This window comes from Corvus brachyrhynchos, unplaced genomic scaffold, assembly GCF_000691975.1.
Source record: "Corvus brachyrhynchos isolate BGI_N302 unplaced genomic scaffold, ASM69197v1 scaffold178, whole genome shotgun sequence".
In the NCBI taxonomy this organism is placed as follows: domain Eukaryota; kingdom Metazoa; phylum Chordata; class Aves; order Passeriformes; family Corvidae; genus Corvus; species Corvus brachyrhynchos.
This window is the reverse complement of record NW_008239304.1, coordinates 1,163,280-1,178,337: the sequence shown is the minus strand read 5'-3', so window position 1 is coordinate 1,178,337 and position 15,058 is coordinate 1,163,280. Positions and strand designations below refer to the sequence as shown.

The following is a 15,058-nucleotide window of genomic DNA, read 5'->3' as shown; positions in this document are numbered from 1 at the left end:
TAAGTTTGTTTTATGATATCTAAGATGATCCAGAGGATCTTGGCTCCATACCAGAGGATCTTACCTCCATACCTTTTAGAGACTTTAGTAGCATGCCCAATGGTGCAAAATCAAACACTGACAACCTCAGGATATTACTTTCCTGTAGTCTTACATTTATCACTCTACTCCCCAGCTTAAATCTCCTCTCAAGCAATCTTTTCTCTTACTTGCTTCTATCTTGCACCAATGAGTTTGGGGTTGAAGAAGAGATGATGTCTGGGGTTATCTTTAAAAAGAAGGCCCAACAGAAAAAGCTTGGAACATACCTTGTGTTCAATTTAGGGATCAAAACTTCAAATCAGCTTTCATAAGTATGCAAATCTTTGTACTACAAACATTCATTGGCAATTAATGTGCAAACGGTAAAGGCAAAGGCAAGGGGAATGAATTCTTCAAGATATGCAAATATTTGCAGAAACATTTAGGTGCCCAGATCTTCAGCTGATCAAGAAATGAAGTAATCTCTAAATTACAATAATTATCTGAAATGCTGACACACATGAAACTCTTTGACAAGAAAAAGTCCACGTAGGTGTATTCCTCTATGAAACATCTTTCCCAGAGGCATTATTTCTAAGATTCAAAAGGTCGTATTTTACAACAGTTGTTATTTTAGACTCTGAACTAAAATAATATACACCTAAGGGAGAAAGAATAATAATTAGAAAGTAGAACAGAAAAATGATGTCCACACACAGAGTTATGCTTGGAAACACAAAGAATTAAATAATTTTAAATCAGAGTGAAAAAATTAAGGATTGATGACTACATATCCTTCATGATGATAATTTTGGATGGCTTGATCCATAGGTGCTATGAACCAGTTCAGTGGTCTGTTAATCTTTTTACTCCTTTAGTTAGTGGAGAAAAGTTGTCCTGAACACAGGAGTTAATTGACACTTCTTTTTCTATGTAATTTGTTAGTTTGTTTGGGGGTGGTTTTGTTTGTCTGCTTTTTATTGCTTTATGGAACAGTCTAGGAATTACAAGTCTGTGTTTATTAGAAAAGTGTTATACTTTAAGCATTGTTGCTATTGCATCTGGAACTTCAGGCAACACTCAATCTATAAAATTATGATGCATCCTGAATTCTGTGCACTTTTGCAATCTTATAAAAAACCACATCTACTATTATAAAATGCTTATATAAATTTTACCCCCAAAGTGTACCTGCCCGTGAATGTTCAAATGTATCATTGAAGGTCTATATTTTAAAGAAGTATCCCTCAAAGGAATTGAACCAGAACACGCTGGAGTCACAGCTGCTCTGAGTTCAGGTTTCCTCAGGTGTAACCTCTTCTTTTCCTCACTCAGAAGTTTTGTTTAGACAGAATTTGAGTATTTCTTTGAGATTTCCAGACACAGAATCTATAGTGCCACACACCATGTGTGGATAGTCTGTGCATGTACAATAAACCCAAAACAACCCTGAAACCACCAGACAGACAGTGCTTGAATTAAGGCAAGCTTTAAAACCAGCCCTAACTGTATTGTGATTATAAGAATTTATTATTATTACTACTACTACTACTAATAGAGAAGATGCGTAGGGGTTTTAGGAAAAGTATTTGTGTGGTGCAAGCATTCCAGTATGTAGATTTTGACATAAAATAAAATAAAAATAAAAAATGAGAAGGTAATTTTTTTTAGGCCATAAGGATCTAATATAGAATATATAGTAGTCTGTGGGAAAAGCGACACACCCAAGTAAAATATTTCTGTTCTCTTGTAGCAGACTACAGCATTTTTTTAAAGCAAACCTACTTTAGACAATCTGGACACATGAAAAGGGTTTTGGCATTTGATTTTACACAAAAGATAAAAATACTACCAGACATAAAACCCCCTTATATAATTGACCATGTAACAAAGACAAACATTTAGAGACTCCTGACATGCCTTTAGCATCCTGAGTACACTATTTGATTTCCAAAAGCAGTAATACATTTTACTGCAAAGTCGCAATATATGCACATACTTCACTCAATGATGACAAAGACCTCCAGCTACTACAATTATTATTATAGTATTATATACTATAATTATTACAATACAATGTTTTTCTCAATATTGGAAACCTTAAATGTATTGTTTTACATAAATGGAAATTAGTACAATGCTTTCTATTCCCTGAACACTACTCAGCTTCACACACTATCCTTTTCCCACCTCTGGTACATAGCAGAACAACAGATGTATTCAAAGCCTATAAACACAACCTATGAACCAAAACTTCCACATAAAATGAAATGCATAAGAACTGATGCTAGGTAGTAATAAAACCACCTCATTATAACCAAAATCAAGTTTTAAAACCTGTAGAAGAACCCTTCATATATAAGCATCCTGAAATTCTACTGTGTTCCATTACCCAATGTTACAGTATTTCAGTAATACTGAAAGAAAAAAAAAAACAAATCCCTGAACACACAACCCACAAAGAAACTCCAAATTAAGAATTAAGTGATTACAAATGTTTGCACCAGCTACTTTAGAATTGATAATATATCCTAATAAAGGACACTGAAAACACATTCTGACAGCTAATTTTTAAAGCACCGTAAAAACCTATCACAAGCTCAATAGGTATTTTTAGGAAGGGGCATTGAACTGTTCCTGAATTCACTTTGCTTAATTTTTCTAATAAAGGAATATTCAAATATTTTATTCTTTTTATTTTGTATTATTTCAGTGTTTACAGTCCTACACAGTCTTACTGCTGTGGACTGCAATCACGACTTCACAGTTATGGGCAAAGAAATAATTTATAAGCACTGTCTTCACCATTCTTCCTAATTTTTTTTACAAAAAAGCAATCTTTTAAAGTAGATTCTCAGGAATACTGGAAGGGAAAAGACCATTTTAAAACAACACAACAAAAACTCACACACCATGTTTTACAAACAGGACGGTACAGGAACATCCCCCAGGACTAGTCAAAATTGCACAATCTACCAGCAAAGCTTTCCTAGATAGTCACATTCTTTCCTGTGATCTAGTTTATGAACACAAGTGTCCTAACTCACTGCTTCTTAGGAGGTGGTACAACTGAGTGTGCCTTCAGCCACCATAAGCAAGACAGAGAGAAATACAGCAAGCTGAAATCCGTTTCTCTGAAAAGAATTCCAATCCTAATTTATAATCTCATTGCAGAATTTCTAAGTAGAACTCTCATGATCACAAAAAAATTCATCATGCACACTGATATCCAGTGCACCCTCTCACTCCTACAGGCAACTGAGAATCTGAACAAGCTTCTTACTGGAGCAGGTAGAATATTAATAGGCCCAGGACTTACTAAATTAACTGAAGTCCATATGATTTAGTCTAGCATAGGACTCCACATTTTCCTTAAAAAAAGGCATACCATGGATTTTTGAATGGGGACATTATAGGGGAAAACACCTGCTCTGCTAACAGATAGAATACAAAGGCTCTGTTTAGGTCTCCTTTATTTAAAGTCTGCTTGACATACTAAAAAAAAACCAAAACCAAACCCAAACAGTAAAAAATTAATAATTTTGATTTCTACAGACACAGTTTGGGGAGGGCAGGGGTCAGATAAGTTTTTTCCATAAGGACAGCAACTTTTGAGTTTTGAAGGTGGGCAGCAAGAAGTATAAATATTGTATAGCTTATTTACAACCTTAATAAATAGTAAGGCTGATACGGACAACACTGATACTGCAATATACAAAGTAGTCAACATAGGTGGCTTCCACTAGTGTTAGCAAAGTTCCATACAGAGGGAGAATGAATTCCATGAGAGGATCCTGTTTTCCTCTAGCTGTGTACCCAGAATTCCTACTAAAATGCATGGAGGAAACACAAGCTCACCAAGGAATTAACAGGCTTCACAACAAACGCAGAATGTATGATGCACAGTGTTACTCGCCTTTTTTCCTCCCCAATGCATTGAAATGGAGAGTAAAAAAAGAAGCTTCATTTTCTTACTTTAATAAATTAAATTGCATAGCACATAAAAATCTCCAACATATTCAAATTTTCACCTCTCGTAAGCACATAAAAGTCCAAATTATCTTCTCCACAAGTTCAATTAAGCTACGGCTAAGCAAATTTCCTTTTCAGTACTTTGTAGAGTGCAAGTATGATCACAATGGCATAGTTACACAATAATTGGTCTAATCAAAGCTATATAATGTTTGTATTGTGAATGAAGCAGTGTTGCTCATTAGCCTATTACAAAGAATTACTGTAAATTCAGCCTACGTGCAGCATCACTTCCTGTGCAAACCAACACAGATAATGCAACAAGCTTGAAACACTGCCAAGCTTGCAGACTGGCAGCACAAATTATGCAAAGAAACAGAAAGCCTTCAGTAGATTCAATAGAGCTTAGAGGATAAGAATGATTAAGTGTTTCTGTGTACAACTACAAATCACAGTAATGAATCAGACTAAAATTTCCAATAAGGGACTTAACTGCACCAGCTGGCCTTCTTCAGCAGCATTATAATGTGAAATGATGACATCCTAAATAGCAGTGTTTGCAACTTTCAGAAAATCTACCCAAAGCAAGTCCTTTGTTTTGCTTCAGTTTTTTGAAAGCTTGTTTGTTTTGTTGGGGTTTTTTTTTAAATAATAAAACATTGCAGCACCTAAAATTAAAGGAAAGCTACAAAGCCATACTGTTCCTTCTTCTCTGCTTCTTTTCCTTTTTTTCTAACCAAATGAGAAAATCTTCCATATCAGCTCTAATAGATTTGCTTTCAAAACTGCTCAGACTACTGAATACAACTACAGATTTGCAATTACATCCTTTTTCTTTTTTTAATCAGAAATTTAGTGGTAACAAGTCTAAGTTAAAACCCCTGTTCTCCTTCATTGCAAAGGATGGGAAATAGCAAAATACCTCAGGTTCAAAAGTATGATGGAAAATCTGGGATACATGTATCCATACAATATGAACAAGAAGAATACATATGCATGCGTACATATTCATTCATATGCATGCATTATATATGTGTGTGCATTTTTCTCACATACAGGAAAAATAAGCCTCTCACATATTTGGACTTCTTCACTTTTTATGCTTGGGGGCATAATCTCAGCCACACAGTACCCGCATGAATAGAAACAGAGTGGAATTAGTGTTACTCCGAGCTTCTGTCGCATGACCCAGGCTAATCCACTTCATGCTCCAGGGCCCAACACTCATCACTTCCAAGGTGAGATGGAACATTTTCCTCAAGTTAAAATACTAAGGTGACCATACTCAGGGAAGAACTTCCGATAATCTACCTCATATAAAATGTTAGACTGGTTTTCCACATTCTTCAGAAAACTGGAAGAAGGAAGAGTCCAAGGCACGATAATGGTCTGGATAACTAATAACTTGAACCAAATGAGCACTTCAAAATGTCACTTAAACCAAAACCCTGAAAGAAGTTGTAACAAGATTAAATGCTACCAGAAAATCTATGAAACTATCCAACTCCTCCACCTTAATAAACCGGATTAGGTGATGCAATATCTTTACCACTATCAGCTTCCATGAGTCTGTAATAAAGTGACACTCTTTAACATGCTTTAACAGTGAAAGTGTCGTAACTTGAAGACTGCACCCACAGGCAGAAATACTACAGCATTTTTATTAATCCCTAAATTCAGATCCTACTCCACACAGGCTTGGGGCATGGAACCATTGTCACTAAACCTAACTTCATTTAACAAAACTCTTAAGAGTGACTAATTCTTAGAGAGTGAACTCTGTACCATTAGGCCTTCTACACTACTCACCTCTACCCAGCTGTGCACCTTACAGATGTTCAGAGTCTGCACATTTCTCCGCAACCTGCCTTGTGGAGCGTTAATAGAAAAAGAGCCACTATCATTTTTTATTTCTTACTTTTAACTTGGTGAAATGCTTTCTTATTATTACTCTCCATTCATAACTAGTGAATTCTCATCATTTTCCAGGTGATAAACATCTGTAACTGAAATGTTTTTACCATGAAAAAGTTGCCTCTCCCACCTTAACCTTTAATAAAATGGGGTAAGGCTTTTTTCAGACTTGCTAGTATTACCAGAATCTGTGGCCTAGTTAATATTTATTGGAAACCCGTTACTACTGTTTCTTACTCTGAAACCTAAGAATAAATGATTGGAGAAGGTAAAAAATCCAACAAAGAAATAGTTTGATATCACTACACAAGTAAGTGCTGTCAGGTCTTTAAACATTGTTATTCCATCGTAACGTGCAATGGCAGAGACAAATGCAATCTATTTCTGCCATAGCAGGGAACCATTGTGTTGATCTGCACAATTCACCTAAACGAACTGGCAAGAGCATAGCAGGACCTTCACAGTGGGGGAAGGAGGCATTATGTCTGGTGAGGAATTCATAAATGAGAGAGATCTACATCTGCCCAGAAAAACTGCACACACCTCCAATGCACCGAATAATTCAATGCCTCCAAGCATTGATTGATTAAATGCATCCAATCAATTTCACACAATACTTTTCTTCTACTTATGGAAGAAGAAAAAGAGACTGGTTTTTATCAGATTCCACTAGGCTCAATGAGTAAGTACAAGATTAGTCACTAGGTTCTAGTGTTCAAAGAAACCGGGATTTACTTGAAACATGATTTTTGGCCCAAAACTGTTTTGCAATTTCCTAATTTTCAGAACTTTTAGACAAATCATATGGAGAGAGTCTTCACCGGTTTCCAGCTGTAAGCAGTAGAATCTTGCAATGGTCTGTACAATAACTAGGTCTCAACTGAATTAATCTCCTTTGTAAACTGTCTCCTGCAGCTGGTTTGAGATAAAAGCAAAGAGAAATATTTGAAGAAGACAGAGCCTGCACCTCTTCTTCTTTCTTTCACCTTTACCTGTTAGGCTTAAATAGTTTTGACAAACACGGAACACAAAAAGGATTCCTATAACAGTAATTCACCTGAAACCACAAGCACTGTCCCATGTTTACAGTTATGCTTACATTAAAATTCTCTGCTGGGTAGCAACCCTTGCCCATTTTTTCAAGTTTTCCTGCTCTTCATCTGCAGCTGATCTACCAGCTTAGAACTTCACCTATATATAGCTCAGCTTAGTACCACAGCCTATTATTCACAGAATACCAACCTTAGTGAAAATTACAGTATGTGTCAATATCATAACTGTCTGTTTCAAATCTAAGAGAAAGTTAACACATTTTTCAGCAGGACCTGTAAATCTAGGATAGCTCAGCGCTGGACTAACCTTTACACTTTTCTGAGCCTGGTTAGTTACAAGCTTGCACAGCCTTAATGAGCTCCTATATGTTGTGGTGTCTGCACGTATCCTTTCTTTCCTTGCTCAAAGTGCCAACAAGAAGTACATGAAGATTTAAGTATTTATCCCTACCAACTGCTGCCCTGCATATACAAAAAGCACACATTCCATCACGGGCATTATGAAATGTCCATTACCACCTACAGCCCTCTCCTCTGACTCATCCCTTTTTATTTCCTGTCCAACTGTCTTTTGGGGAACACTCACTTAACTTCTTTCCTCCTCCCCAAGCTTACAGGGGTGAACTCATAGTTGCCAGAGATTCTTAGTACCACACACGCAAATAACTAAATCTCCTGAGAGTAAAGAGATTGGAAACTAAAATGAGTAGACGATTTCTCTTGGTGTGATGAATATCGTGCCTGTCACTGTAACACTCACATCAACACATCCCAGTATTAGCAATATTGTATTTCATATTCTGCAAGTTGTGTCTGTAACTGAATAAAGTGTACTCCAAAGCATTTCACTATTTCATGTAAAGACCCTTTACAGGCTTTCTTCCCCATAAGGCCCTTTCACTTAACCAATAAACTGGAAAGCACAATGGGATGGCAAAACACCATTCAGCCCAAAGGAAAAGTTAATGACAATTCCCAGATTACAAAGAATCAATGAAAAGTCTATTTTACACCACAGTTTGAATTACCTGTTTATGATGCATTCTAGTGCAGGCAGATACTCCCTTTACCCCAGCAATCCACAAGAGAATAACATGAACAACTCTTATATATATACATCTATCTATCTATCTATCTATATATCTCCTGCATGCTTTCCCCTCAGCCGCTCAAGTACATTATCTTTCTTTCACAGCTAAGTGTGTAGCACACAGAACACAGCTCCCAACACAGTTAGAGCCAGCAGAGATGCAAATGCTGTTACCTGCTACCAACAAAAACCTTGCTCCTTTAAGCATTTTCAAAATTCTGGTACTTCCAGCTATTCTCATGACCTATGATCTATAACACTTATTTCACCTTTTTGTCAAATGCTATTCAGTCTTTCCAGGACAGTACATAAAGGAAGCTCTTGTCTCTGGGTGCTGTGGCCCCGCAGGAACGTGCTAGAAGAGGACTTGCCATCTTGGCAGTCTGCCAGAGAAGGAAATGAGCCTTGAGAAGAGACTATGATCTCAGCTGCCATGGAAACTGAGGAAATAGCAAAACCATAGGCTTGCCTGACCCACAACTCCATGAAAAGGACAGTGAGATGCAGTAGCTGGTTTTGAAACCATTCAAAGGCAAGCATATTGCAGCAAGATCACAGTGCTGAGATCTCCAAGCTAACAGAAATTTTAATACTTCCGAAAGCACAGGTAGAATCATCACTAAAGTGTGCTGTCATGTTAATTAATCCTGTTGGGATCTTGTCATATCATGTCACTACCAGCCTTGCAGGTGGCTGGGATATCCATCTATGCTTCACTGTGTGGTACTGAAGGGCCCTCAGTAACCCAAGCAATCTCCAAACAGTTTGGATATTCTACTGTACGGAGAACACCTGGAACAGCACAGACTGAATAACAATGTCTATGCCTATGTCTTTTTTTCGGCAAGTTAATTTCTTACAAACCACAAAAGAAATTATTAAATTGATTCCTCCATTTGATGCAATTATCAGCCTTCACTGGTTAGCAACCTCTCTGTTTATGTTATTACCTAAAAATTATAACATAATTTATAAACAGAAATTTATGAGCTAGGTAAAAGGGCTGCTTGGGAATGCTGCTTCTAATAATAGAGAATTCAACCATAAATCAGAGCATTTCAACTTGATGACACTACTGAAAAAAATGTTCAGCTGTAACTGTATTTCATAAGGTACCCTTAAACTTTTTATTTATCTTGGAAGTATGCAAAGTCTCCCCCTGACAGTCTCTTGAGGATCGTCTTTGCCACTGTATCAATTCACATACTTAAAACTACTTTTCCTGTGCAAGAGTCTTGGGAAAATCTGTGGAAAATCTATGGATCTATACAGCAAATATATCCAAATTAAAATCTGTGGGCAAGTTCTTTATGAAGAGCTCCCAGTAATTCATGAAAAAGATCGCAACTATTTTTTCAGAAAACATCCCCAACTGCCTTGCCTAATTATTCATTATTATTCAATCCTGGAAGAACACCACATGTGCACACACACAAACTAAGCAAAAAGGAAAGATTATGTGGATGAAATTTTGTATATATTTATTCTCAACAGATTACACACAAATGATACATTAGAAATGGATACTGGTAGATAGGTTATATTATCAACCGTTAAATTATGCTTTCCCATCTAATTTTTACCAAGACTCATACAGAGTGGACTAGTCCTTTGGGAACTCTGAGAAACAGATGGCCCTATTGATAATAAGTATGCAAATTGTAGGTACAAGTGAAGGAACAACATGCTGGGCGAAGAAAATCAATGGTAGTAAAGAGACCCAGCAGACACGACTGCTTGTGTTCATGATACTCATACTTTTATCCCACCATGTTACAGAAAGGTCAGAAACTGCATGAAGAAAAACCTTTTCAGAAAGAAAGCAGAAAGCAAATGATTTCTCCTTGTATGTGGTAATCTGGGGGAACAGGGAGGTCTAAGCTTGGGAAAACCCTGTCCTGGCTCAGCACAGGTAGGTAGAAAATTGCTTCATCTACTTTAGAAGACTAGATTTACAGTGCTTTTAACAATCACAAAGTTGCTGCCATTCCAAAGTTTCCAATTATCAATTGCACTATAATCAGCTAAGTTTTGCCTTTTAAAATATTATCTTTGTAAAACAGTACCAAGGACTGTGGGAGGAATAGTACACAGATGAAGGCTGATGTCAAAAAGTTTCTTAATTCAACAAGAGCATGCATACTCATCTAATCTAAAAGAATTTTCAGTCATCACCTACTGCAAGTATTCTTAACTTGGAGATACCATTTTTTCCACTGTTTTCCATGACATGTAATACCTCTTAGAAATTTTAAATTATTATGTTGTCTCTTCACAGTTAACACTCATACATTGCTGACACTTCACGTGCAATTGAAATTAGACTACCTAGCTTTGCCTGATAATTCTTGCACCTTATATAGTACCTTATCAAACTAAAATGTCGAGTTCTACACTGAGATTGTTTAATATAAACAGAGTAACTCTACAAATACTGTGGAGTTTTTTTGTTAATTAAGTGCAGCTGCAGATCAAGAACAGTTTAAACTTTTCCTTTCACTATGTACTATCTTGCTTGTTTGAAAAGCTCCAGATGGATGTATTTAACATAACTAGAAGAACATTCCTTATGTCATTCATAAAATTGTACTTGAAATGATCCTCTTCCAACACACAAGGAAGTCTTATTTTCCTCAGCTCTTTTCATCCCCTACTGAGCAAAGCACTTTAACAGACACTTATTTAAATCAATTTATTGAAATTTAGCCATTCTACTGTGACCTGTTTCCCACAGTGAAGTGCAAAATAAAGAACAATCTCAAGTCAAAAATGCAATTTGACTCCATCTTCTTGCCACGCAACAGTCATGATCCAACCACGTGTATAGTTCAGGTCCTACATACTCATATTTCTGCCTCAGAAAAAGCCACAAAAATACATGAATTTATCATATATTTTCTCCTTACATTTAACCAGTCCAGAACACAAAGAAAATCAGAATGAACAGAAGAAGAGAAAAAGAAAGGGGAAAAACCCCACCAATCTCAAACAACGTACACTGTATCAGGCTTTATCTACACTTTAACAGGCAGTTTTGAGTTCTCCAGCTTCATATAAGAAGTGATGATGTCAAAGTAATGTACAGCAGTAGGATACTATCACAATAATTTTATTCATTTGGTACTGGCACAGTGAGTATTTCCCTAAATGTATTTGCACCAGCAGCTTGCGACATTTAAATATGTATACCTTCTAGTTCAAAAAAAAGAAATAGTACACATTATAATCAAATTATGCATATATAACGACTTCTAAAATCCACTTCTACTCTGCTCATATGTTGTTAAGTAACTAAACAAATTATAATGGATTTATGGTCTACAAGTCAGTCATGAACACTACAGAAATGTCTATAGGATTAACTTTTGAAGTATTTACCTGTGCGTAAGCCTTCGGTGGCTAATGCAAACAGCAGTTTGTTGATCCTGTGCAACACAGACTTTATGGCGACTACATTTCATCTTCAAACATGGATCCTTAGCCGGATCTAAAGCTGAAAATAGTTTTAGAAAGTTGTTAACAGTTATCTAGAATACGAAATTAAGGCAAGAAACACCACACATAAAAGCCACCCAGCATGTGGTGGGGGTCGGCCTGCTGCTTTTGGTCCAGTGCTGGACTGAAAGGAACCAGGAAAAAATACAGCTCTTGTGTAGGTAAGAAAGTACTCCCTGCTACACTCTTTACAATTGCCACCCTCTGGCTGTAATCCCCAAATAATGGCATTTCCACCTTGAAAGCAGTTTCCTTAAGTGTTTACCAAGACACAAACAGGTTCTTCCTACTCAATATTAAGTGGTGACCAGTGACACTGAATTTACTGAGCAATTATTACTCAGATGAGATTTTAGTAAAAGTAAACTAAAACATGCAGGTGAATGATTTGTCTGACTCCATCTTTAAACATAAATTCTACCTCCTCCTAGGCTTCTGTTTCTGCTCTGTGGTTTGTTTCTTGTTTTGGTTTGGTTTTTAGCTGGTCCTTTAGTCATTATCCATACTTATTTCTGAAGTACAATTCCAACTACAAAGAGTGATTTCTGGCTATAATACTGGAAGAGCCAAACAATGCACTTTGTTGCTTACTACGAAATTTGCATTTTTCTGGAGTAGTTATGCATACATGGCTATAATATAACAAAGCATCTGCCAATTTAATCTCTCACAACAATCAGCTTCTCCCTTCTCTGATCTCCATGGTGTCCTTTCAGGTAGTCTTAAGCATTCTAAAACTGATTTTTTTACCCCTATTGGTATCCTTTTTTTAATCAAGAAAGCAATGAACAACTGGAATTCAGTTTTCCTGTGTACTTGTTCACATTAGCATATTACTGTCCAGTGTTCAGTTGTATTTCAGAAATGCTCTTTTCCCATTTCTTGCATGTGCTTATAAAATATCACAGAATCAAAGAATATTCTGAGTTGGAAGGGACCCACAAGGATCATCAAGTCCAAGTCTTGGCCCTGCACACGACATTCCCAACAATGACACCATGTGCCTGAGAGCATACACTTCTATATATATTTTCTGAAAGAAAATTTATGTTTCTTCTGTTCTTCACAATCAAAAGTAATCTTTTAACTATATCTCTGTTTGACCTGACAGATGATATTAACCAAAGCCTGCTAACCATACATGTACCCAGAAAACAAGAACCAAGGTGATCATTAGCTGCAATTGTGATGTATGATGTTGTAGTGCTAAGTGTGATTAAATATAGTCTGAGCAGTGACTTTGTCAGTCACTTTTTCTTAATATATTCAGCTGTGCAAAACAAATACGTCATATTATCATCAAAGTAGAAAAGTGATGGAATCATTACTATAATAATAATTCCATACAGACAGAAAAGAAGTACTTTGTTAATTGCAGCAAAGACATATGAAAAGATGTATTCTTCTTCCACACATTTTTAATTCTACAGCAAACTAGCCATTAAACTACCACAAGTAATCCAGAATAAATCCGATCAGAACAACTCTATGGAAATGGGAAGCAAATGCTGCAAAAAAAAAAAAAAAAAAAAAAAAGACTGAACTAAGTTAAGAGAGTTGGAGTCAAAATTAAGGAGAGTACACCCTTCTCCAATTTCCTTTAGATTTCAGATTCCATTTCAAATACTTTCTCTGCTTAAAGTCAAGCAGAATGCAATGCCAGTCCCTAGTAAGCATGAAAAAATAATCATTTAAGGTACTGGTCCAAGTACCACTTCCCAGAATGTTCCCTGATGGAGACACTGCAGTAGCAATACTGGAACACGGCCTATTTTCAGATAATTCTTTTTTAAAATGGAATATGTTAATGGAATAAATAAACATAAGTAAGAGAAATCTGGAATCATAATAAGGATGCTGAGTTCAGTATCAAGTAGAAAACAGGTTTCAGGAAAAGGATGAATAGGGGAGATCATGTAACCATTCCCACTGAAATGGTTACTTCATTTCTAAACTTCTTGGGACTCCGAAGGTGTATTTTGACACTTCCATCAAATTTAGCTAGCCATAAAATATGCTTTTGGCAAAATGTTACATTTTGGCAAAATGTTACAGGCAGAACTCTGCTTTACAAGCAAGAGATAGTAATTTCCCATTTTGTCTTGATGACAACATGAAGATGGGTATCAAACGGAAACCAGGACACACCATCAGTTCTTACAGATCCAAAGTAATCTTTTGGTATTTGCTGACTCAGTGGTTAAAACACCCTGTATGTTACCTTTGATCACCTCAGGCGAGGTATATACTCAGTATAAAGCAAGGATGGCTATGGGACTGTGTATGGGCTACAATCTATGCAAGGTCAGCAGAGCCATGGGTGCCAAAACCACAAGACAATTTTTATATTTAAAAGCGTGTTCAACACTCACGGTCTTGCCATTCCCACTAACTCACATTATCACTCCATCACCTGCTGAACTTTTTCTCTGTCAGCTTTCAGCTCCCTTTTTCCTCACCTTACATGTGACACATGGACTCTTTTCCCAGTGTTTTTTTGTGAAATTTTCTTAGTTACTGAACCAGTTTTACTTATGTAGAAGTCAGAGAAGAATGTATATCCTGGGAAACATTTTTTTTTTAAACAGCAAGGGACAGACAAGATAATAACTGAAACAAAAATGCACGGTTTTGGACTGTGAAAAAGTTAGCTAACCTGAAGGGTCAATGTCTGCCTGGACTAACAACATGACAGAGGAACAAGAAAGAACACAAAAAGAAATGTTGCTAGAAACTGTGAAAACCATTCTAAGTCTTCCTCTTCTTTTTCTTTGAATATCAGATGCTCTAGTCAACCCTGTACTATAAAGTACATAGCATCCACATCAGACCGCATTAGTGATTTTGCCAGCTTTGAAAGGACTAAAAAAATTAGATATTTACAAAAGTATGGAAATGCCTTTTTAAAAAAGCCTGGTTTATTTGATACTTGGAACTGACAAATGGACAATTTTCATGAGAAATAAAAGCTAAACCACAAGAAAAACATTTTTCAAAAATGGGGTCTGAAGTTCGTTGTGCTGGGGAAGAACTGAACTCCCCTTACAATGCACAGACATAACTGATTACATGTCTGGTCTACAAGGAGTCATCCTAAATATCTTAAACTTAGTTATTATGAAAATGCATACATTTATTCCAGGAAAAGTACCATAGATTTCCTCTAAGCATGTAACTCATTTCAAGAAATACATGGCACTAAGTCTTTACTTCCTCACTGCATCTTCTAGCCATCCCTAACAAAACATTCCTGGCATTCTCTCATCTCACTCAGAGTATACAGAGTTGCACAGACAACACCACGTGTCTTTCCATTTCTGCTAAAATAAGTAGCTTTCAAACAGTACAATGTTCACGCCAAAAATCATCCCAAGAGTCAAAATCCCCCAGTGGGACCGAGGTATTCCTCACAGCTATTGTCTTCAACATGAAACAGGTATCAATCCAAGTTTTTATCCAATTAACACTTACTAAAATATCATCATATTTATGAAAAGTAGAGGCCTTTTTCCCC

At 36.5% G+C, this 15,058-nt stretch overlaps 1 protein-coding gene across 5 annotated transcripts in view; it reads right to left on the bottom strand.

Moving 5' to 3' along the window:
- SPOCK3 (sparc/osteonectin, cwcv and kazal-like domains proteoglycan (testican) 3) overlaps nt 1-15,058 on the bottom strand; it is a 187,920-nt gene that overhangs the window by 84,809 nt on the left and 88,053 nt on the right. For all 5 annotated transcript variants that reach the window (XM_017740642.1, XM_017740643.1, XM_008638585.2 and 2 more), the window contains one exon: nt 11,428-11,542. In XM_017740642.1, coding sequence (XP_017596131.1) covers nt 11,428-11,510 — 83 coding nt within the window. In that variant the 5' untranslated portion in view covers nt 11,511-11,542. The remainder of the gene's footprint in view (nt 1-11,427; nt 11,543-15,058) is intronic.